General features: G+C 38.3%; 1 protein-coding gene across 1 annotated transcript in view; it reads right to left on the reverse strand.

Annotated features, from left to right (window-relative positions):
* DNAH6 (dynein axonemal heavy chain 6) overlaps window positions 1-15,836 on the reverse strand; it is a 248,391-nt gene extending 232,555 nt beyond the window's left edge. The window contains exons 1-4 of the mRNA XM_081069736.1: window positions 15,739-15,836; window positions 14,264-14,504; window positions 7,979-8,149; window positions 5,810-6,072 (exon numbers count right to left, since the gene is read on the reverse strand). Coding sequence (XP_080925862.1) covers window positions 5,810-6,072; window positions 7,979-8,149; window positions 14,264-14,488 — 659 coding nt within the window. The 5' untranslated portion in view covers window positions 14,489-14,504; window positions 15,739-15,836. The remainder of the gene's footprint in view (window positions 1-5,809; window positions 6,073-7,978; window positions 8,150-14,263; window positions 14,505-15,738) is intronic.
* Between the last annotated feature and the right edge of the window lie 7,741 nt (window positions 15,837-23,577).

Consider the following 23,577-nt stretch of genomic DNA (forward strand, 5'->3'; position numbering starts at 1 on the left):
CATTAATTACAATTTCTTTACATTATAAGAAAAATAAAACACAAGGTACTCAGGGAAATATTCAATATTGAATTTGGAATAAAACTTCCAAATAAAGACTAGCTCATAAGCAACCACAGCTATAACTGTAACTTTTTTGAAGTAGCAATAATTTGAACAGAATGGTTTGTTCAAATTCTTGATAGTCACCACTGCTGAGAAACTTTGTTTAATAGAAGTAAGAGATAGCAAAAAGTAGAAAACGGTTTACTGCTTTTGTTTATCTTGGATGAAAACTTCCTTTTCCATTAACCAGAATTTAAATAACTTGTTCTCTTGAAATTACGCATCCACAGTACCGCCATTCTTTAATTCTAACAGCTTTTTCTTTTCTTTTGATAAATACAGTGTTGAAATTTCTTGTGATAATGCAAATTGATTTAAAATCCAATGAAACATTTTCATATCAAGTATTTCAGAAACAATGGGGAAGCTTTGTCAAACACAGTCAGATGTTACCATTTGACCTAATAATTTTTCAAGTTTATATCTATAACAATGACTGCAAATCACTAGAGAACCATTTTAAATATCACTTTTCCAAAGTTGAAATCGTGCTTTGAATTCTTAATCTTTGTTAGTATGTTTGAGTATATTTTCAGGTAGCTCTTGTAATTTTTTAATTACGTTCATTGAGGTGCTCAAATATCATTAAGTAGCCCCGTAGTGAAACTAAGAACTATCCTTCATTAAATCTGAAAACTCATATCCTTTGCAAAATATTTTCCAATTCTTGACAAAATTCTTCTTTGGATCACCAATGCACTTAAGTATGAAACAATAAAAGTGGTGTGTTCTGCTTGCATTTCTTTGTAGAAAGCTAAAACAGAAGTTTATGTGGCTGCTTAGATTTTATTAGAGTCAATGTTGATAGTATTGATTATTTAGAAATTTATAACTGCAGAGAAACATTTATGTATTGGAGTCCCTTTGTGAATATATTATGTATTATTTGAACCTCAGGATTATCAGAATAAACTGTAGATGGAATATACATTTTTCAGAAGTATTTCCATAATACCTCATTTGCTTTGAATATTTCATCCCCATCAACCTTTTTATTTTCCTCCTCAGAACAAAATTCTTCCAAAGATTTCACTTCTGGGATTCTAAACAGTGCTGTTATCTAGTAGATATTAACATCTGTAGATTCATCGATATTCAATAAAACTTTTTTTCTTTTTTGCAATAAGACTTTAAGAATGTTCTAGGTTGTGGTTATCTTTGTCATCTGATATGCTGGTCTAGTGGTATTATTGATTGTTTTCCTTTGATTTTCTGGTTCCAAATAGAATAATACAATTTCTAAATAGGATGACAAAATTGCAATTCTGCCATAGTAAGTCATTCTGACATTAGATATTAATTGTGTGTTCTTATACTGTAAGCTTCTTGAACTTCTTGATTAGATAATAATCTAAAAAGAGAATTTGGTTTCATATTTTGTTCTTGCACATGCCTTAAAAAGTTCAAACCCACGCCGGCCCAGTGGCTCAGGTGGTTGGAGCACCATGCTGCTAATGCCGAGGTCGCAGGTTCGGTTCCCACATGGGCTAGTGAGCTGTGCTCTCTATAGCTAAGATTGTGAACAACAGCTCTCCCTGGAGCTGGGCTGCCCTGAGCAGCCAGAGGTTGGTGTGAGCTGCTGTGTGCTGCTGTGAGCAGCCGACCGTGACTGGCGACCGACTGCCTCAGCCCCAGGGAGCACAAGACTCCTAATACCAGCATGGGCCGGGAGCTGTGTCCCTATACAACTAGACTGAGAAACAATGGCTTGAACCAGAGTGTGGGAGGAGGCGGAAGAAGGGGGATAAAAAAGTCAAACCCTTTCCTGGATATGGTCTGATAAGGTGCTGATATAGCTTGCTTGGCACTACTGATTCATTTGATAACATTTCATACAAAATGAGATATTTAGGTGAAAGGACAAGAATATTACTGTGGTTCACAAATCCAAATTTGAGATAATTCTAATTACATTGCCTCATTTCTAATCTTTTCTTTTACCACTGTGTTTATCTTACACCCTATTTCTATTTTCTCTCTGAGCATATCTTCCCATAGGTGACTCAGTAATAGTATGACATATCTTTGTTTCACTTTCTTTTTTCTTAATCAGAAAGACAGGTTATTGTGCTAGGTATGGAAATTATGGAAACTGTTTCCATTGGATCCCCACTTTTGGTGGAGAGTGAAAACATTCTTCCATAGCAAACTCTCCGTCTCATGCGGGTCTCCCGAACATCACCAAGTTCATCTTGACAGGCAGTAGAGCACAGACATGAAGAGCAAAGCTTCAGATGCAGACTGCCACTTACTTATTGTACTTATTGCACATACTTATTGTACAATGTCAGGCAAATTACCTACCAAATGTGTGCCTCATCTGTAAAATAGAGATAATAATTACATCTCTCTTATAGTATTATTGTGAGGATTAAATGATTTACTATATGTAAATATTTTGTGTAGAATGCAGTAAACACCAATAAGTCATCATCTTTTATGACATAAAATGTGATGATTCGCTTTGGAATCTTCTCACCAAGTGGGTATATAACCCAACTGTCTAGCCAATAGCCTTCCCTGGTACCATATAGCTGCCCTTCAGTTACAACCACTCTTCTTCAAGGTCTGGGTCCTAAAAAAATAGAATGATTTTGTCTTGACCAGTCTTATTTTCTGTTCTTCATGCTGTTTGTGATTTCCTTAGTTCCTGACGCTTTGCCTAGTTTCTCCTCATTTGCCCCAGACCTGAAAAGAGTCACCATTATGTTGCCTTGCTGGGCAAAATAATCTTCAGCATATAGTTTTGTATTTACCAGGCTGATATACCAACATATTAGATATCTCCTTGAAGCTTATTCTTGACAAAATTATTATGCCTAACACATACACTTACATTAATTCTTCAGAATAAACTTGATAAATGGAACTATCTTCTCACTTAGAGGCACTGTAGTAGATATAAATATTATGGAACTGCACATTTAATGTATTTTACTACACTTGAAAAGTATGTGAAGATATTATATTTAATCACATTACTTTTAAAAGGAGTTTTGTATAACATGTCCTCATCTCGTTGAACCAATATTTACTACTTTTAACTTCCAATTTAGCTGCTTCCAGTTATATAGCATCCAAATCATTGTATTTACTCACAAGGTTTATAATAATTGCAGTTCAGGCTAGAGAGGAAATTTAGCATCAACCCTAAAACATGATAACAAACTGTGATTCCAACACTATCTTCTTAAATGGGACCTGGCATATTACTGCCAAGCATCATTACTATCAGTCCAAACATAAAACATCAACTCAGTTCCCCTAGTAGAAGTGCTCAGTAGTCTAGAAATACAATAATTTCCCTAATTGTACAAAAATACATTTTCCAGTCTCATCTTCAATACAGACATACCTCAGAGATACTGTGAGTTTAGTTCCAGACCAACACAATAAAACAAATATTGTAATAAAGGGAGTCACACAAATTATTTGGTTTCCCAGTGCATAGAAAAGTTATATTGTAGTTTATTAAGTGTGCAACAGCATTATGTCTAAAAAACAATGTATATACCTTCATTATAAAATACTTTACTGTTAGAAAATGCTAATCATCACCAGAACCTTTAGCAAGTAATAATCTTTTTGCTGGTGGAGGTCTTATCTTAAGTTTGTAAAAAATGAAATATCTGTGAAGTGTAATAAAGTGGAGCCCAATAAAACGAGGTATCTCTGTACTTCATCTTCTGCTGGTAAATAGATGAAAATCAATTTTATATTTTGCAAAATTTGACTATTCTTGTAATGGGGAATGAATATCAAATGGCACTCCTTAATATCTGGGTTATTGGATGAGTTTTTTAAAAAAGAAAGCTATGAAAACACTTCACATATTAATCAAGAAGTGTGTTTTAAAAAGTCATAAAATAAACATTTTTTTCCAATAGTCCCCATTTAAGTTTTATAACCTCCTCTCCAAAAACTTACGAATAACTAGAAAAAGGTATTGGTAAGGTATTGATGGAATGATAATATTATTAAAGGGTGTTTTTTTTTTACATCGAAGGGCTTTAAATTCCAATATATGTTAATTTTCCCATCTTAAAAAAAAGCAATTTCTCTCATCTTAAAAAAACAACACCAAAAAAAAAAAAAATCCAAAACTCATTCTGACACTATTTTCTTTTCATTTACCACCCAATTTCTTTTATATCTTTGGCATTCCAAAATGAATACATCTAAACCCAAACTCCTATTCTTCCCCTGAGGAATCTTTCATCCAATCTTTTGTATCTCAGTTAATAGCAACTCTACCCTTCCTCTTGCTCAGGTAAATAAATCATTAAAATCATCCTGGACTCTATCTGGTTGTCAGCCTTGCACACCGTCGACACAAACATCCTGTTGGCTTGACCTTCAAATTATTTCCACAATCTGACTCACTTCTCACCACTACCACCTTGTCCATCTCTCATCTGAGCAATTATAGCACTTCTAATTGGTCTTCCTGCTTCAACTCTTGCTCCCCCAAAGTCTATTCTCTATACAGCCACCAGAATGGTCCTTTCCAAATGTAATTCAGATCGTCACGCTTCTCTGCTTGAAATCCTTCCATGGTTCTCACAGTAAAAACTAATGGTCGGCAAGGCCCTTCCTGATCTGTTATCTTGCTCTCATTCACTCTACTGTAGTACATCAGCCTCCTCTTCACGTCCTGCACGTGCCAGGAATGCTCTCACCTTGGGACATTTGTAGTCACTTTCCTGCTGTCTGGAATGCTCTTATCCACTCTACCCCCCACCACATAATTCACTCCTTCAAGTCCTTGTTCAAACGCCAGCTTCTCAATGGGGCCCATCCTGACCACCTTGGTTAATTCACAATCACTTCCCCAGAGCTCCCAATCTCCTTTGCTTGAACTCTATTTTTCCCATGATATTAATCACCTCCTAGCATTCTATATGATGTACTCATGTCCCGTGCTTATTATTGTCTCCCTCTGCTAAAATGTAAGCTACATGAGGGCAGCGATTTTGATCCGGATGGTTCGTTAATTTAGCTCTAGCACCTAGAAGAGTTCCTGCTGCAGAGTGGGTATTCAATACATTTTCCTGAATAATTGGACTTTCATAAGCATCTTGGTTCTCTCTACAAATTATTTCTCACTCCTGTTAAGTTCTTTTGGATTTAGAACAATAAATCTATTATTCTAAAATTTGATTAAAATGTTTTTCTTCTCCCTCACTTCTCCCCAGTGGGAGAGCTATCCTCAGTGCTGTCTGACTCAATCAAAACTACAGGGCAGTGTAAGAGAGAACTGGAGAATTCCTGGAAGGTAGTTCAAAGAATTTGTTGGAAGCGCTGAACTATTCTCACATTCAACAACTCTCACAACAACTGCTGTTAGTCGAAATAATATGTAAAATAAATCACACATCATTTACTTGTTAGACATTTCCATCTTCTTTTCTCAGTAATCACAAAATACCAAAACTATGTTTGTAATACCGATAAAAAATAGATTACATAATATAAACATATGAGAAGCACAGCAGTATGCTACTCCATAAATTGTTAATGTCTATAAATAAATGACAAATAAATGGAAAAAATAAAATTCTTTTGATTAAGATTCATTTATCATTGGATGATAACCAAAATTATTTTTTATCATATTTATCATGAATAATCAATCATGGATAACATTTGCAATCTTATATGTAATTTTTAATGTGAATAAATTGCTTCATAAAAGAGAACTTACTTCAGATTATATATGTCATAGTCGATGGAAGACCTTGGCACTGCAGGGATCATATAAAGAAATCCAAGATGTTCATTTTCACGTATTATTTTAATGATTTGCAAGGGATCACGTACGTTGGCTTTAACGACATCTTCCCGATCATGGAAAATGTACTTAGGGAGAGTTGAGGAACTAGTCCCATAAAGACTTGTTTTTCCAATTCTGGTACGTGGAAGTTTAGGAGGAGAGGGAGAGAATATCTCAGCAGAAGGCCGTTTGATCTAAATAAAGCCATTTTTTTTAAAAAATTAGTTTTTGCAAAACAAAAGCTATAAAAAAGTGACAAAATATTAATCTCAAGGAGCAATCTCTATACTTCCTGAGATGTCCAGGGCTCAAAGGCAAGCATTTTAGAACTGAAAATTTTCAAACAATTTGAAGTGTTTATTCCTTCCAAGTCAGTGATATTCTTTCTCAGTACTCCCTACCCAGACGCCCATCCCCTTCCCAAAAAACAGCCCTGGGTCAGCTCCTATTGCCTTTTCCTCTCCTGTAACTCAATGTTGATCACACTGAAATACTATCAGCTTTCTGGTGTTCCTGGAAACCATCAGTCTCCTTCCTCAGATGCTCTACATGTATGCTGACTGTGGCCTCTCCTCTCCCTACAACCTCCTCACCTTATTTTGACAACCTGATGCTTTTCAGTGAGTGAAATCTTAGACAGCTGTAATCATAACTCACAATAAACTATAGTTTTTTGTGAATGTGAGGGGTGGTTACATTGAGTACTTGGAATCATTATGTAATAGCCGTGGAGAAGCATACACGTTATTAACTCATAACTGCCTATTCTGGACACCACGGCTTCTCACATTTAAATGTGCATGTGCAATACCTGGGTGTCTTGCTAAAATGAAGCTTCTGTCAGTCGGTGTGGTGTGAAGCCTGAGATTCTGCATTTCTAATCTGTTCCTAGGAGATGTGGATGCTCTGGCCCACGGATCACACTAAGCCTTAAGGCCAAGTCCACACCGTGTTCACACACCTGAGCTTGGCCCTATTCCCTGGGTTCCGCTGTCTAAATTCTCAATGCCACTCACCCTCCTTTATTCCTCTTCCACAAACTTTGGGGCAGTAATACCCTCATCCCTTCTCCTATGGAGGAAGTTGGTAACCCTGTTTGAGGAAATTTGACACTAACTCCAATAGTCATCACCTTGTCTCTCTGACAGTACACAGGTAACCGGCTTTACGATTAAAAAATCACCATCGCAGACCTGCTTTGTTGAATAATCGATGTAAATACATACATGATATCTTTATTGACTGTTAGCATAGCTAATAGCTGCATAGCTATAAGAGACTTGTTAGCAGAAGCTTTCTGGAACAATTTCCAGAAAGTTTGTATTCACAGGGATTATTATTACCCATCTTTAAATAAATATACCATGCTGAATAGAAGTTTGAGAAGAGAATCCTGGAAAGTTCCGAGGTGAAGGAAATACATCTTTGAAGTCAAGATATAAAAAGTGCTTCTTTCACTTATTAGCCAGGGATAGCAGCAACAGCACTGTTTTCTTATGGAAAAGAATAGACACAAACCTGCTCAGAGAAAATACATATTACCTTGATCCAATGTTTCAACAAGGGCTATAGCCAACTTTAATATTTATTGTGTGTGTCCTCTACACTTTCTCCCATTTCTGTTTCTTTAATTATCTACAGGTATTTATATAAAGCCATACTCGGGTGATTTCTCCCCGCAGCTACTATTCGTTTGTTGCATGTAAGGCAACTTCCCATTCTACCACTCTCACTAGTTACAAAAGTTGTCTCTCTGTCTGGTGCAGTTTCTATCTTATTGTTCTTTCCCGAGGTTTTCAAACATTGCCATTTTGGGGAATAATGATGAAAATTTCATAAAAGTTAAAACGCTATTACGTCTTCTTTTTACATGCAAGACATCAGAAGACACTGTACAGATGCTAAAAGATTCCTTTATGATTTTCCTCTACTGTCCAAACTTTCCTTCAATAGGAGGGAAACACTGTATTCCCCAAATCCATTATACAACCTGATAGAAGAAGATTTGTCCGTTATTCTTATGTGTTAAAAGCATGTTAACAGTACTATATAAAACTAAAATTTATTAAAAGAATTAGTTAAGTACTGTCAATACTATACCTGTTGTTTTTTTTCCACATCTTTATGCTCAAGAAACTGAGTGAGTGATTTGATAGACTTTTCTTCAGTGCTTTCTGTAGGTTTTAAGATGCCAGACTTGATCATCGGAAGTCGATTCTGTTCATATAAGTATTCTGGTCTCTTATGATCTTGGTAGACCTTTAGCACTGGCTTTGGGGAATAAAGAGACATGTTAATGTTTTTAACATTAACGTGAATTTGTTTTATTCTTCACTACCTTTGGACTCTATCCGTGTTGGAAATTGATTTCCTCCTGGGACCAATTTCCTATCCAAACCACAATCATTGTAGCTGCTACCACTATTGTTTGTCCATGACCCACTGCTCGACTAGACTTTTCTAGTTGTTTTCCATTAATTCTGTACTTTAAATATTACAACAGCTACTGTGGGAAGAAGCATACAGTCCCCCAACTCTCCCCAAAAGACATAAATCATTTCCCGTAGCTATCACTGATTGAAGATCTAAAAAAATGGTCGCATTATCTTATGTCAATCTAATTTCAAACTAAAGCAGTAAAAATTCAGGTTTTAACATAATAAACTAAATCAAGGAATTCACCATAATGGCTTTAAGTTCTAAGCATTATGAGTTTAGTATGATAGCTAATCTCTTATACACGGCAGTGAGAAAAAAAGCCTGAGAGTAAGTGTAGTAAATAGCTGTTAAGTTTTCAGGTATGTGTAAATTACATTTGGTTTTGGTTAAAAATACCTCTTGAGTTAGTTATTACTGAAGAAAAGAAAAGACTAGCTGGTGCTATAGTAATGAGGGTGGGAGGGGGATCTCACCTATGTAACAATGTGGAAAAGAAATATAGACCAGAATCACCAGTTAAGAAGAGGGAATGGGGTCCATGATGGAGGTGGAGGAAGACCCTGAACTCACCTCCCAAGTACACACCAAATATACATCTACTAAAGAGCTGAAGAATGACGGAGCGCAGATTTAACAGATTCTGCAGAACAAATGAGAGAGGGACCACATAGAGAAAGGTAGGAAAGAGGGAGATGCAGTAACCATGGGAACCCTCCCCCAGTGGAGCAATCTCCAGTAGGGAGGAATATCATTTAGAGACCCACGTGCAGAATCGCCTGCTCTAGGGCACAGCAATACAACAGTGTTTTAAAGAGCACACAGACTATACATGGAATAAAAATAACCCCCAAAACTATTTACTAACCCCAAGACAACTACCAAATGAGTGGGGAACTGCAGGAACTCTCTAAGATCAGGGTTGCCAGTGAGTGCCATTTCTTGTTTCCCTTCCACCTAGGTAGCGCAGGTGGGACCTCGGTCCAAGTGCTCTATCCAGCCTACAAGGCTGCCACAGTGTTCCCAGGCCACCTCAGCCAGCACTCACTCCAGACCCAGATAGGTGGCCTGACAAGGTGGCCCAGAAGCCACGGGGCCTGGGCCACCTTTCCCCATGCCTGCTCCATACCTAGCCAGCTGGCCTACCAGGGTGCCCCCAGAACCATGTGCCCCAGCCATTTGAGCCACACCTGCCCCAGGTTTGGGCAGCCAGCCTGTCAGGACACCCCTGGCACTCCACATGCCTGCCTAGGCTCCAGTCAGCCTGCCAAAGCTCCCTGGCATGTGCAGCCTACACAAAAGTCACTCCTACACAAGGCCACTCCTTCAAGATCAAGAGAGGCAGAAACAAATACAGAAAGTGAAACAAAATAAGGAGACAAAGGAATATATTCCAAATGAAAGAATAAGAAAAAAATCCCAGAACAAAAATGAAATAAATAATAAAATAAAGATAACTAATAAAATGAAGATAAGTAATTTTCCTGATAAAGAATTCAACATTTTAATCCAATCATTCTTTATCAAATCATTCATGGATGGACATCTAGATTATTTCCATGTCTTGGATATTGTAAATAATGCTGCAATGAACGTAGGGGTACATATATCTTTATAAATTAGTGTTTTCATATTTTTGGTTAAATACTCAGAAGAAAAATTGCTGGATCACATGGTAGTTCTAATTTTAAGTTTTGAAGGAAATGCCAGGCCATTTCTATAGTGGCTGCACCAATTTATATTCCCACCAACAGTGTATGAGTTATTCCCCTTTTCTCCACATCCTCTCCAACACTAGTTATTTCTTGTCTTTTTGATAATAGCCAATCTAACAGATGTAAGGTAATATCTTAGTGTGATTTTGACCTATATTTCCCTAATAAGTGGTGATATTGAACATCTTTTCGTATGGCTATTGGCCATCTGTATGACTTCTTTGGAAAAATATCTGTTCAGATCCTCTGCCCATTTTTAAATTAGATTTTTTGTTGTTATTAAGTTGTATGAATTTTCTATGTATTTTGGGTATTAACCCCTTATCAGAAGAGCATTTGCAATAAAAAAGATGAAATATTGCCATTGTGACAACGTGGATGGATCTTGAGAGTATAATGCTAAATGAAATAAACCAGATGGAAAAGCAAAAAAACCTATTAATACACTCATATATGCACTATAAAACAAAAAGAAATAAACTAACAAAGCAAACAAAAACAAACTCATACATAGATAAAAATAGCAGAATGGTGGTTACCAGACGGAAAAGGGGAGTGGAAGGAGGGCAAATTTGAAAAACTGATATGAAAAGGCAAAAAACCTAATTTTAAAGTGGAAAAAGGTTATGAATAGAATCCATAAAATAAGTCACATATATGCCAATGAATGAATGAAAATATGCTTAACCATTAATAGATGAAAATTACAACAACATGAGCCATTTTCACATATCTGTCTAGCAAAAACAAAAGAATTGACAGTATCAGGTTTGGCAAAGATGTGGGTAAATAGGCCCTCCCATACACTATAGGTGGAAAGACTAAACTAACTGGTGAAACCTTGATAGAGTGCAATTGAGCAATATTTTTCAAAATTAAAGATATACATATTTTATGACCTATAAAATGACACTTCTAGGAATCCATCTTTATGTGTATAAAGGAAAGACCATTCAATGTAGTCTTATCTAAAACAACAAAATAAAAATAATAACAACAAACATAACCTGAACTCCCATCAATGGGAGACCAGTTAAAGGATACTATATTATGGCGTATCCATGTAACAAAATATGGTCAGAAAAGATACCTCTGTATGAATGAATTTCTATATATTAATATTTAAGTGAAATAAGCAGTTTGAAGATCAGTATGTATTGTATAACCTTACTTTAAAGCTATATATATTTATACACACACTCACATATACACATACATGTTTGAATAAACATGTAAAGCAGCCTAAAGGGCAACCACAAATAATAGAAGTTGATGTCTGAGGGTGGAAGTGAGAATTTTCACTATTTACTTTATGCGCTTTCACTGCTCCTTTACATGGATTTATAATTATCCAACACATAAATGGATTCTTATAATTAGACATTTTCAGACATGCACAAAATTGTTCAGGACTCTAGGCATTTACTTTAAAAATAATAAAACTATATTAGTACAGGCATATCTCATTTTATTGTGCTTGCTTTATCAAGCTTTGCCGATATTGTTTTCTACATCTTCAAGGTTTGTGGCAACCCTGCTTCGAGCAAGTCTATTGGCACCATTGTCCCAACAGGTTCAGATGATGGTTAGCATTTTTTAGCGATAAAGTAGTTTTTAATTAAGGTATTATTTTTTTAGACATATGCTATTGCACACTTACTAAATTACAGAAGAGTGTAAACATAACATTTATATGCACTGGGAAAGGAAAAAATTCATGTGACTCACTGTATTGCGATATTCACTTTACCATGGTGGTCTGGAACAAAACACAATATCTCTGAGGTATGCCTGTATACATATTACTACATATAGTACTCTTACTGAAGTTCCCAGTATTGAATGCTACACTAATATCCAAAACAGCCTTACAACCTACATAGTTAAGTATCTGTATTGTACATAATTCTAGAAGAATTTCTGGAAAATTTTGTTTGCCACTATATCCCTCCTTCCTCAAACTATTTAGAACTTACAATTTTTTCAATTAGTAATTGTGTTTATAACTTCGTAAACAAGTCTTGTTACCTTAAGTGGAAAGAACAGGGCCACAGGGAGAGAAGGGCGGAGGAAAGGAAGGAAGAAGTAAGGGAAAACAAAGAAGGAGGAGATGAGATCATTCTTAAGAAAAGAGCCAGCTACCAGACTGGCCAGAACTTGATTTTGGTGGCTGATAGCAGACCCAGGATGCCATCTTGCCCCTCAAAGCAAACTTTAGCTAATTGTAATTGATTATAATATTGTTATCATTATAGGGAGGGAAAATCTCCACCCCTCTGTGTTGCCAACTCCAAGAAACATCATTATTAAAGTGCCAAAGGTTAAAGACAAAGAAACAATCTTCAAAGCAGCAAAAGAAGTTAGTTACCTACAAGAGAGCTTCCATAAGTCTATCAGGGGATTTCTCAACAGAAACTCTGCAGGACAGAAGGGATTGGCAAGAAATACAAAGTGATAAAAAGCAAGGACCTACATCCAAGATTACTCTACTAGGCAATTTTATCATTTAGAATGGAAGGAGAAATAAAGATCTTCTCAGACAAGAAAAACTAAAGGGGTTCATCACCACCAAACCAGAATTTCAAGGAATTTTAGAGAGACTTCTTTAAGATGGAAAAATAAAAAAGAAAGGAAGGAAGGGAGGGAGGGAGGCGGGAAAGAGAGAGAGAGAGAGAGAGAGAGAGAGAGAGAGAGAGAGAGAGAGAGAGAGAGAGAGAAAGAAAAAGAAAAGATCACAAATATGAATAATAAAATGGCAATAACTACATATCTATCAACATGTACTTTAAATACAAATGGATTAAATGCTCCAATCAAAAGATAGCGTGGCTTAATGAATAAGAAAACAAGACCTGTACATATGATGCCTACAAGAGACTTACTTCATATATTAGGGCACACACAGACTGAAAGTAGAGGGTTGGAAAATAATATTCCATGAAAATAGAAACAAGAAAAAAAAAGCTGGGATAGCAATACTTATGCCAGACAAAATAGACTGTAAAACAAAGGCTATGACAAGAGACAAAGAAAGACCCAGTAATCCCACTTCTGGCTATTTATCTGAAGAAAACCAAAACGCTACTTCTAGGGGACATGTACATCCCTATGTTCATCGCAACATTGTTTACAATGGCCAAGATGTGGAGGCAGCCTTGGTGTCTGTCAATGGAAGAATTAATGAAAAGTAGGTAGTACATATATGCAATGGAATATTGCTCAGCCATGGAAGGAAATAGGTTCTTGCCATCTGTGGCAGCAAGAATGGACCTGGAGGGTGTTGTGCTGAGCAGAGTGTCAGACAGAGAAAGACAGATGCAGTGTGATTTCGCTTATATGTGGAATCTAAAGAACAAAATAAACAAAACAAACAAAATAGAAATAAACCCATAGATACAGAGAACATTTGATGGTTGCCAGATAGGAGGGAAGTTGAGAGGGTAGGTGAAAAAACCAAAGGGATTAAGTACAAATTGGTTGTTACAAAGTAGTGATGAGGATGTAGGATATAGCATAAGGAATATACTCGATAATATTGTAATAAGTACATATGGTGTCAGATGGATACTAGATTTATCAGGGTGATAGATGGGAGGGAATTGGGGGGCGGCGTGAAAAAGGTGAAGGGATTATGAAGTATAAAATTGGTAGCTACAAAATAGTCATGTGGATGTAAAGTAGAGCACAGGGAATATAGTCAACATGTGATAATAACTATGTATAGTGCCAGGTGGGTACTAGACTAGTCATGGGGATCACTTCTTAAATTATACAAATGTCTAACCACTATGCTATACATCTGAAATTAATATAAAATAATAGTGAACGTCAACTGTAATTGAAAATATTATAAAGTGGTGGAAAAGGTATAGGGAAATAAGAAGTCCAAATTTCCAGGTACAAAACAAATAAGTCATGGGGATGTAATGTACAGCATGGGGAATATAGTCAACAATATTGTGATAGCACAGTACAGTGTCAGATGGTTGCTGGACTTATCATGGTGATCACTTCTTCAGGTATATAAATGTTGAATAACTATGGTGTACACCTGAAACTGATATAATGTTGTATGTTAGGTATGTTTTTTAATTAAAATGTTAAAAAATACCCAAGTCTTAACTTTTAGATTTTCATTCCTTCTTTGTTGTCTCGAAATACTTTCATTCTCCAAAGCAATTTTGCAACTTCCTCTGTAGCCAAAAGTCACTAGGGTGCTAGTTTTCGAACTTACCAGAGGCTCTAGTTTTATAGGCTGCTGTCGTTTTCTTGTCCTCTCCTGGGCTTTTGTAGTGTGACTGAACATCAGGACTTGTGTATCAGCTTCATTTTCTGTGGGTGTCATAAAACTCGGTCTTCCCTTTACCTTTATACTATTCAATCTTGTAAGCATAGGGTTTTCCACCTGCTCTTTAGTATTTTTTAGGTCGAAGTCAATCTTTGAGTTGTGAAAAGCCATCCTCACTCCTGAAAGTCTAGGGTCAGGAAAAGACAAATGAAAAGTAGAACAAAAGGACCGGGGACATGTGGCTAGTCGAGCGGCCTTTAAGAACTAAAGAGAGCTAAATTTGCTCAACTCCAAAGAAAACCCAGGAAAGTTATCCCATTCTTCCCAAATGGAGGACTTGAACTAGAGGAATGAAAATTAGGAATTGTTCCTGGCTTTCAAGAAGCCCTGTAGTTTCTCGAACCCAGGAATTTGCATTTCTAACAAGTTCTTGGGTGATGCCACCGATTTGGAGACCACACTGGCCTATATTGGAAGAATGCAGGGAAGTGCAATTAGCATTGAGATCAATGTTTCTCACACTTGGGTATGCAAAATATCTCCTGGGAAGCTTGTTCAAAATGCTGGTAATTGTAATACAAGCAATCTGAGAAACACAGCCTAGGTATTCGTGAAGGAACCAAACAAGGGAAAAAAGAGCTATGAGGGCTAAATCCTAAAACAGTCCTTCTGGAGCGTTTACGTGCATGAGAATCACTCACTTGAACTTGTTAAAGTGAAGGTTCTGATTCATACACGTTAGGTAGCAAGGTCTGAGAACACCAGAACTATCAGCCTTGTCTAGGGGTCTTGTATCCTCACCACTCACACTCCCACCCCACCAGAAAGGCAGAGATACTGCTCTTCAAAATGGTATCATGGCACATGGAGTCTTGCACCCGGCGTCAGCTGGCCTAGCTTTTAGCCTAAATCTGCACTGGCCAATCAAAATATAATGCAAGTCTCCTACGCAATTTTAATTTTTCAAGTAACCACATTCAAAAGTGCACAAAAGGAAACAGGTGAAATCAATCTTAATAACATGCTTTGTTTACCATATCCAAAATATTATCATTTCAACACGTAATCAGCACACAACGGGTTAATGTGGTATTTTATTTGTTGTTACTATGTCTTCAAAGTCCAGTGTGTATTTCACATTTAGAGTGTACATCAATTCAGACAGGCCCCATGTTGACGAGCTCGGGTTTAGATCTGACCACTCAGTGTGAAACCTTGGACAAGTCTTTGGCTATCTCTACTCCTCATTTTCCACACGTCTAAAATGATAGGTAGGTCCTAGGGAATCACTGAAATGTCTTGCCATGATTGGCTTTCTCTGCCTCTCTTGAGCTTTCTTTATGTGCTCCGAAAGCCATGCTGTCTGTATGTAGCCTAGAAGTAGGAGCCCAGCCCCATAGTTAGATTTCTTCAAGACTCACCAAGTCAGACAGGAGCAGTTGTCTCCGCCTAGGGTCTCCAGAGACAGCGCAAAGCCGGGCTGCGAATAGGGAGGCGCTGTAGTCGGGAATGTTTCCCGTTGCCTGGCAGCCAGCAGCCAGACCTCTGGATGCACACTGCGCCTGCGCTCCACCTGTCGCCACGGCAACGCCTCAGCCAACCGCAGCTCTAGGTTCAGGAGCGCCCCGGGCAGTCCAGCCATCAATTTCTGGAACATTTCCTACGTCGCTGTTTGGGGAACAGCCCGCACTCTTAACCTCCCGCTTCCTCCTCGGCGCTGGGAGCTGCCCAGGCAGGTAGGCAGGGCGACGGAAGGACTCGGTCCTCTCACTGTTCCTTCGCTTATCAACCACGCTCCTTGTCTTTCCCTCCCCCTGCAGGGGTCTTTTTCTCTGTTTTCCCCTCAAGATGCTTAAGATGGACTCGACGTTCGCTTTAATCTAACTTTCTCTAGTTAGAAGAATCAAGAATCTGGACAGAGAGGTGCGTTGTGTAGACAGTGCGGGTCCCACTCTCAAAGGGAGCGACCATCCTGCCTCTCTGCCCCTCCCACCCACCTCCTCCCGGGGGTGTCCTAAAGCGCGAGGAACACGGGCTTTTCTTTCCCTCGGACTCCACCGTGATTTTTCAACTATTGTGCTTTTCCACCTGGAAGGTAATCTCGTGTCAGACGTAGCACGAGCCCGCGTTACTGTGACTCCCCGCTCCCTATTTACCAAAGCAGACCCTGGATCTTGTTCTGGCATTTAGACTCAATTAAGTCCCCAAACGACTGCTGCTAATGCTGTCTGTAGGCCACCCCACGGAAGCCCAGCGCAGGTTGCTTACTGAAGATGCCTGATCGTAGTTCCTTAGCAGAGGAAGCAGCCCTTTCATCTGTCCTGAGGAAATGTTACAGCTGCTTTTCAACCACCCCTTCAAGATGATATAATCACCGCTGGAATTCATTATCTTCTTTGGCGCTTTTTGGTCCCTCTTTTTTTTTTTTTGTTTTACCTTGATATTTGTGTCTTGTCTTGAATGTCAAGCCCTACATGAAGTGCTTTACGTATGGTACAACCTGCATTTTCTCAATCTTAGCCTACTCAGGTAGGTGTTTTACATGCTAGGTATGACGCAGCCTACAAGGTAGGGAATCATGTAATAATACAGTTGGAACGGAGATTACAGATCACTTAATCCAGCTTCCCCCATTTGATTAATAAGAGAGCTGAGATCCAGAGGGAGAGCGCAAGTGATTTACTCCAGGTCAGGCAGCCAGTTGTGACAGAGACAAAAGTAGAATGCCTAATCCGTAATCAGGAACTGGAAGCAGAAAGGGAGTAACTTCAGTTTAGAAACAATTCAGAAAAACTTCAAATGTAGACATAATAAATGCTAGTTCCCTAGAGATGAAAGATACACACAAAGCCAATCAGAGCCAATAAAAGATAATAATTTATATAAACTAGAAATGAAAAAAGAAATGCAAAACCAAACCAATACCGTGTTTCCCCGAAAATAAGACCTAACCAGAAAATAAGCCCTAGCATGATTTTTCAGGGTGACATCCCCTGAACATAAGCCCTAATGCATCTTTTGGAGCAAGACTTAATATAAGACTCGGTCTTATTTTGGGGGAAACACAGTACATTAAAGCATAAAATTATGATTATCTGTAATATTACATACATCCAAAAAGATTTCATTTCAGATGTGCTGTGAATATTTTAATCTGTTCCCTTCAATGTTTATGTAGTGGAGACAAAGGCTATTGCTCCTCAGTCCCAGAATTTCTTTTTTAGTAAATGAAGGTGATTGTATTCTAACGTTCTCTTACGCAGTTGAGAGCATTCCAAGGGCCAAGAAGAGTAGAGGGCAGAAGACATAGACACATAGAGTTTTATGAAGATACTGCTATATTAAACACTACTCATCAAATCTCTCCAAGTTCATTTTCTTGATGTGGCAAGATGTCATCTTCATTATTGACTGAATACTTACTATTAGGTTGGTGCAAAAGTAATTGCAGTTTAAAAGGTTAAAAATAATTGCAAAAATCACTATTACTTTTGCATCAACCTAGTAAATCAGTGCAGACAGGCAAGAGCTTTGGATATAGCCTGTTGATTTTTTTCATAGATCCTATAAATAACAATAATTGTTACTATTGATTGGGTGCTCCCTATGTGCCAGGTACTAGGCTATATATGAAGTCAGCAGAACAAATAACAGAGAAGGCAAATATTAGAACTATTAGGTATGGAATATATCATAAATATTTATGAAATATTCAAAGATAATAAAAGATGAAATTAAGAAATAATTATGGGAGGACATCAGCAAAAATCGTGGAGTAGGGTACTAAAAAGTGCATCCCTCCACAAAAGCAGTGAGTAAGACTTTAGTGACTCCAAAGACTTCAGCGGTCATGCATGACAAGGCAAACAGTCTTTTAAAATATCATTTAGAAAAGTCAATAAACAAACAACTACAACCCACATCAAGTAACAAAAACAAATCCTGAGGAGAGAAGAGCATCTGATTGTCAGAGTTACCATACTATAATGTACAAAATTTCCACTTTTCAACAATAAATACAAGACATGCAAAGAAACAAACTGTGGCCCATTTATAAGAGAAATAAACAGAACTATAAATTAAGATGTTAATTACAATCCACAGGGCAATCGTTAAGAAAAATAACTAAAAAATATAGTAAAAGAAATGAGAAGGTAACCAAAATGGCACACTGGAAAGATATCTTCCCTACGCAAAAGAAGGCAGTAATGGATGAACAAAAAATATATGACATAAAGAAAACAAATTGAAATTGGCAACAGTCAGTCATTCTTTATCAGCAATTACATCACATGGATACATTTCCATGTGCATTTCCACTAAAGTCTCTGGTTAGAAGGCAGAATTTGGGAGAATGGTTGAAATTTTTTAAACTTAACCTGCGTATATGTGAGCCAGTGCAGTACAAACCCATGTTATTTAAGGGTCAACTGTATTTTCTATCTGAGTTTAGGAATACGTGTATGTGGAGGGCCCACTAATAGTTATATGTAGATTTTTGACTATACAGGAATTGGCACCTTTAACTCCCATATTGTTCAAGGGTAAACTATGTAAGAAAATATAAAGTGGAGGAACTAGTATGAACTTGATGGAGGCCAGGGTAAATGGATCAGGAACACTGGTGGAGGATTTAACCTTCAGTAAAAAGAAAAGGTACCCACTCCATGTAGATGGAAGAAAGGTGGGAATAGATTATATAAACTGGTACATATGAGGCCTGATTTCTTCTATTTTCTCTGTGAAGCAGGAGGTAAGATCAGCTGCTGAGAAGGATGGAGGTGGGAGTGTTAGAAGTTCCATATAATTTGCACAGCGGAGAGGGGAAGGCAGCAGCTCATTTTTAGCCTTGGCTGCCCACTTTAATTTCAGGGTCCGTGAACTGGGTAACATTGTATTCATGTTTCCGGGTGTACATTTGTCTATAACTGTTAGATTCTCAAAGGAGTCGGTGACCAATCCCCCTTCAGATTGGGGAACTATACAGACTGCAGGTGTGCTGTGCATAGGTCACAGTCAGCTCAACTTTCTGAGGATTTTGTGGTATCCTGTTTTATTGCTTCATTACCACCTTCTGGTCATATGAATGTACTGCCAAAGGAAGTTTTGAATTAGAGATTTTGAATCAGGGCGATAGTTTCTGGTTTTCGACTTGGAAGGGACTTCAGGCATTCTATGGTCTAATGTTCCACAAATTATGAGAATAATTACTACAAAGTTTTCCTCCCAAATGTTGAACCAATGTTAACTATGCATGAGTGAGAAGCCCTGACCAAGCCCAGGTCATTATATTCCAATGACAGGTCTTTGCAGAAATGATCTCAGAGTCAAAGTTGGAGGATTTAGAAAGGCCAGAGAGCAGTGGTCCTTAAACTTAGCTATGTATTAGCACCACTTGGAGAGCTTTGAAAAATCCTGATGCCAAAGACACATTCCACGCTAATTCAGAGTGAGACCCAGGCCTTGCTGTTTTTTCTCTAGTGTCCTCTTACCTAGGTGATTCCAATGTACGGCCAAGTCTGAGAGTCTCCACCCCTGGGCCTTGCTCTTCAAGGTGTGATCCACAGACCAGCAGGAGCAGCATCACCTGGGATCTTGTTAGACATACAGAACCTCAGGTCCTGCCCCTGAACTCCTGAATCAGTTTGCATCTTAATAACTGCCAGGTGGTTCATTGAATATCTAATTTGAGAAGTACTGTTACAGAGAACAGAATGAATATCCAGTAGGTTTGCACAAGACAGGAATGGCGCCTGAAAGGTGAGCTTCTCATATTTGATCACTTCCTGTTATAGGAAATATATGACTTCTATGCCACTGTAGGATGGTTCTAATTGTCAGAAAAGTCTAATTGTTCTAATTGTCAGAAAGTAGATGTCAAAATCTACTTTCTGGCTAGTTCCACACACTGCTCCCATGATCTTTTAAAAAATATTTGAAGGAAGAAATGTTCTTCCCTAATTTTCCTTCTTGGACTCCCTCCCAACCTTCCAGTTTCTGTAGTCTATGTATGGTACTTGTGGGGACAGAGCCAGGAGTCCAGTTTCCAGGTTCTTGGTCTCACGTGGAAAGGTGCTGCTCAGCTAGTAAATGGCCATCAACTGTGATTGGATGGCCATCAGCTTTGGCTAGTTGGCCGTCAGCTGTAACCAGTGAGCCATTGGCCACTAATATAACTGCCGTGGCTACGCTAGCAGAAAATGGGGGCTAGCAAAAAGGTGGTGGCTGAGCTGGCAAGAGCAGATTGCAGTTAGCACGGCGATTGCAGCTAGCAGGGGTTGATTGGTTGGCAGACAAAGATGTGGACAGCAGGTTGTGGATCGTGTGGCTCCTGTTTCCTGTGTCTCCAACCCAGCCGCCAGCGAGAATATAGTGGTATGACTTCCCTATCTATGGCTCCGTGGGTGTTCCTTTTTGGCCTCACTGTGTCCTGCGTTCTTATATGGGGAGCGGGACCAGAGACCCGCATGACACCCTGCGTGACAATACTGTTGCAGAATGCCTAGGAATTCTACACTAAATACAACTCTCAGAACTGAAGGTGAGTGGCATGACATAATGAATATAGTAAGCAAATGACTATCCTGTGTCTACAAATTCTGCTAATGACTTCCTTTTCTTCCTGAAAATTGCAGATTGGTTAGGATCTTTGTCAAATGCTGCATTCTAGCAAACAAATCAATACCGATAGTCCCAGGGCCTCAGATCATTCACGTGTAGACCACTGATTGTTGTCCCAAGCTCAGAGATACCAACATGGGAGTCCTGGCTGGGGGGTTTGGGGCATGTACCCCCAGTAGAGTCAGATTCCTGGCCCTACCAAACCCTTCTCCTATGACCACATTCTTTAGCAGAGACAGCTCTTCCCTCATCAAACCCCATCTGCTGCCTCTGATCTCAGCTTTTCCACTCTGTCCTCCCGCCTTTGGAGCCAAGCTCAGCCTAATGACAATTATTCCTGTCCTTCTCAGGGTGGCTTCATACTTGACTACCTGTCACATGCCTGTGTGCCATGGTGGGGACTCCTGGACTGTTCTCTTAAAACTAACAAACAGTCTATCCTGACCCAGTCCCAGATCCGTTCTCTGAATATTCAATCTCAGCATCTTATGACTTGTTATGGAATGTTTCTGGTTCCTCTCTCACTTTCTCTCTCTGTGCCACGTAAGGACACAGTGAGAAGGTTGCCGTCTGCAAGCCAGAGTGTCCTCACCAGAGACTGAATTGGCCAGCCCTTTGATCTTACACTTCCCAGCCTCTAGAGCTGTGAGAAATAAATGTCTGTTGTTTAAATCATGGTATTTTGCCATGCAGCCCCAGCTGATTAAGACACCGCTTTACCCATCTTTGATCCTAAAGCTGTCATGTCTGCCAAAGCCACCCTAGCCTGGCTTCCGCTTGGACCATTTGTTTCACTTGCATAGCCATCAGGTCTTCTGGCACCTATTTCATTGGGAGTGTTTCAAAGACATTCAATGGTGACTGTTTTACATAACTCTTTAATTCCAGGATTTAAATTTAAGTCACATATATTTGGCAAAGGTTCTTGTTCATCGAGTTCAAATTGGCACAACCTTTTTGGAGAGAAATTTTGCAGCTTTGTTGATTTTTAAAAGCTATACATACCCTTTGGAGATGCTTTCTCTTTTAGAACCCACCTTAAAAATATTTGATCAAGGGCATACAGATTTTTATATAAAGATTTTTATTAAAGTTACATTTAAATAAACTATAATATCCAAACTATGATACACATTTAATTGGCATAGCCAATTAAAACTGTGGAGTAAAGCTGTATGTAGTGACATGACATGGGGAAATATATTCAATATATCAAGTAAAAATGTGAGTTTCAGAATATTGTGCAGTGTTATCCCATTGTGTCAAAAGAATTATACATATGGCATATAGTCCATACATATAGTGTAGAATCTGTATACATATCTATATATAGTGATATTTGATTTATAAGAAATATATATTTGGTCTTCATCTACTGTTCTTGGCACAGAGTTCCTGAAACACTTGGAATTTTCCTAAATGCTGAGCCATAAAGATATCTTTCATTAGGTTAATGAAGTGATTTTTGGAACTCACCATAGAATGGGGGCTAGTTGCCAGGAGAAGCAACAATATGATTAGAGGATAGGAACTTTCATTCTCATCTCCTTGACCTCCAGAGTGGGGAGAGGGGCTGAACTTTGAATCAATCTCGAATGGCCAGTGATTTAATCAACCATACCTGTGTAATGAAGCTTCCACAAACACCCAGAAGGACAAGGTTCAGAGAGCTTCCTGGTGGTTGGACACATGGAGATTTGGGGAGAGTGGCATGCTAGGAGAGAGAGAACATGAAAACTCCAATCCCTTTTTCCACACCTTGTCCTAGCATCTCTTCCATCTGACTGCTCCTGAGTTATGGCCTTGTACAAAAAACTGGTAATCTAGTAAGTAACATGTTTCTCTGAGTTGTGTGAACCAGTCTAGAAAAGTAATTGAATGGAAGGAGGGATTGGAATCTCTAATCTAAACCTGAGTTTGCAATGAGCTTCTGAGATGGGGATCGAGGACGGCAGTCGTGTGGGACTGAGCCCTTAACCTGTGGGATCTGATGCTATCTCCAGGTAAATAGTGTCGGAATTGAGTTGAGCGGCAGGACACCGATATGGTGTCAGAGAATTGCATGTTGGTGTGAGAACAGCCCCCTGTCTCACGTAGTCACATTGGAATTGGGATCAGAATCTTAATAGTATAGGGCAGGGGGGAGCAAACACTGTCCTATGGGTGAAATCCAGATTGCTGCCTGTTTTTGTAAGTAAAGTTTTATTGGAATACAGCCTCACCCATTTATTTACATATTTTTGTTTTGGCTGTTAGTGCACTGTAACAACAGAAGTAGTTGTGACAGAGACTAGTATATGACAAACAAAGTCAAAATATTTACTCTCTGGTCCTATAAAGAAAACGTTTGGCTGACTTTTGCTATAATATATTTTATATTATTAATTATATATTATTATATAATATATGTTATATTATATAATAATTATTATATAATTAATATATAATTATATATATTATTATTATATTATATATATATATATCACACACACACACCGGGGATGCCAAAAATGTACATATTTTAAGAGCTGTTATCTATGTATTACTTTTTAAAGTTGAATTGAATTACAGTAGCAATGTATAATATGATGTTCGCTCAAAAGATGGCGTTAATTAAATGAATGTTAGCGTCATTCATT

The sequence above is a fragment of the Rhinolophus hipposideros genome, assembly GCF_964194185.1.
Source record: "Rhinolophus hipposideros genome assembly, chromosome: 12".
Lineage (NCBI taxonomy): Eukaryota > Metazoa > Chordata > Mammalia > Chiroptera > Rhinolophidae > Rhinolophus > Rhinolophus hipposideros.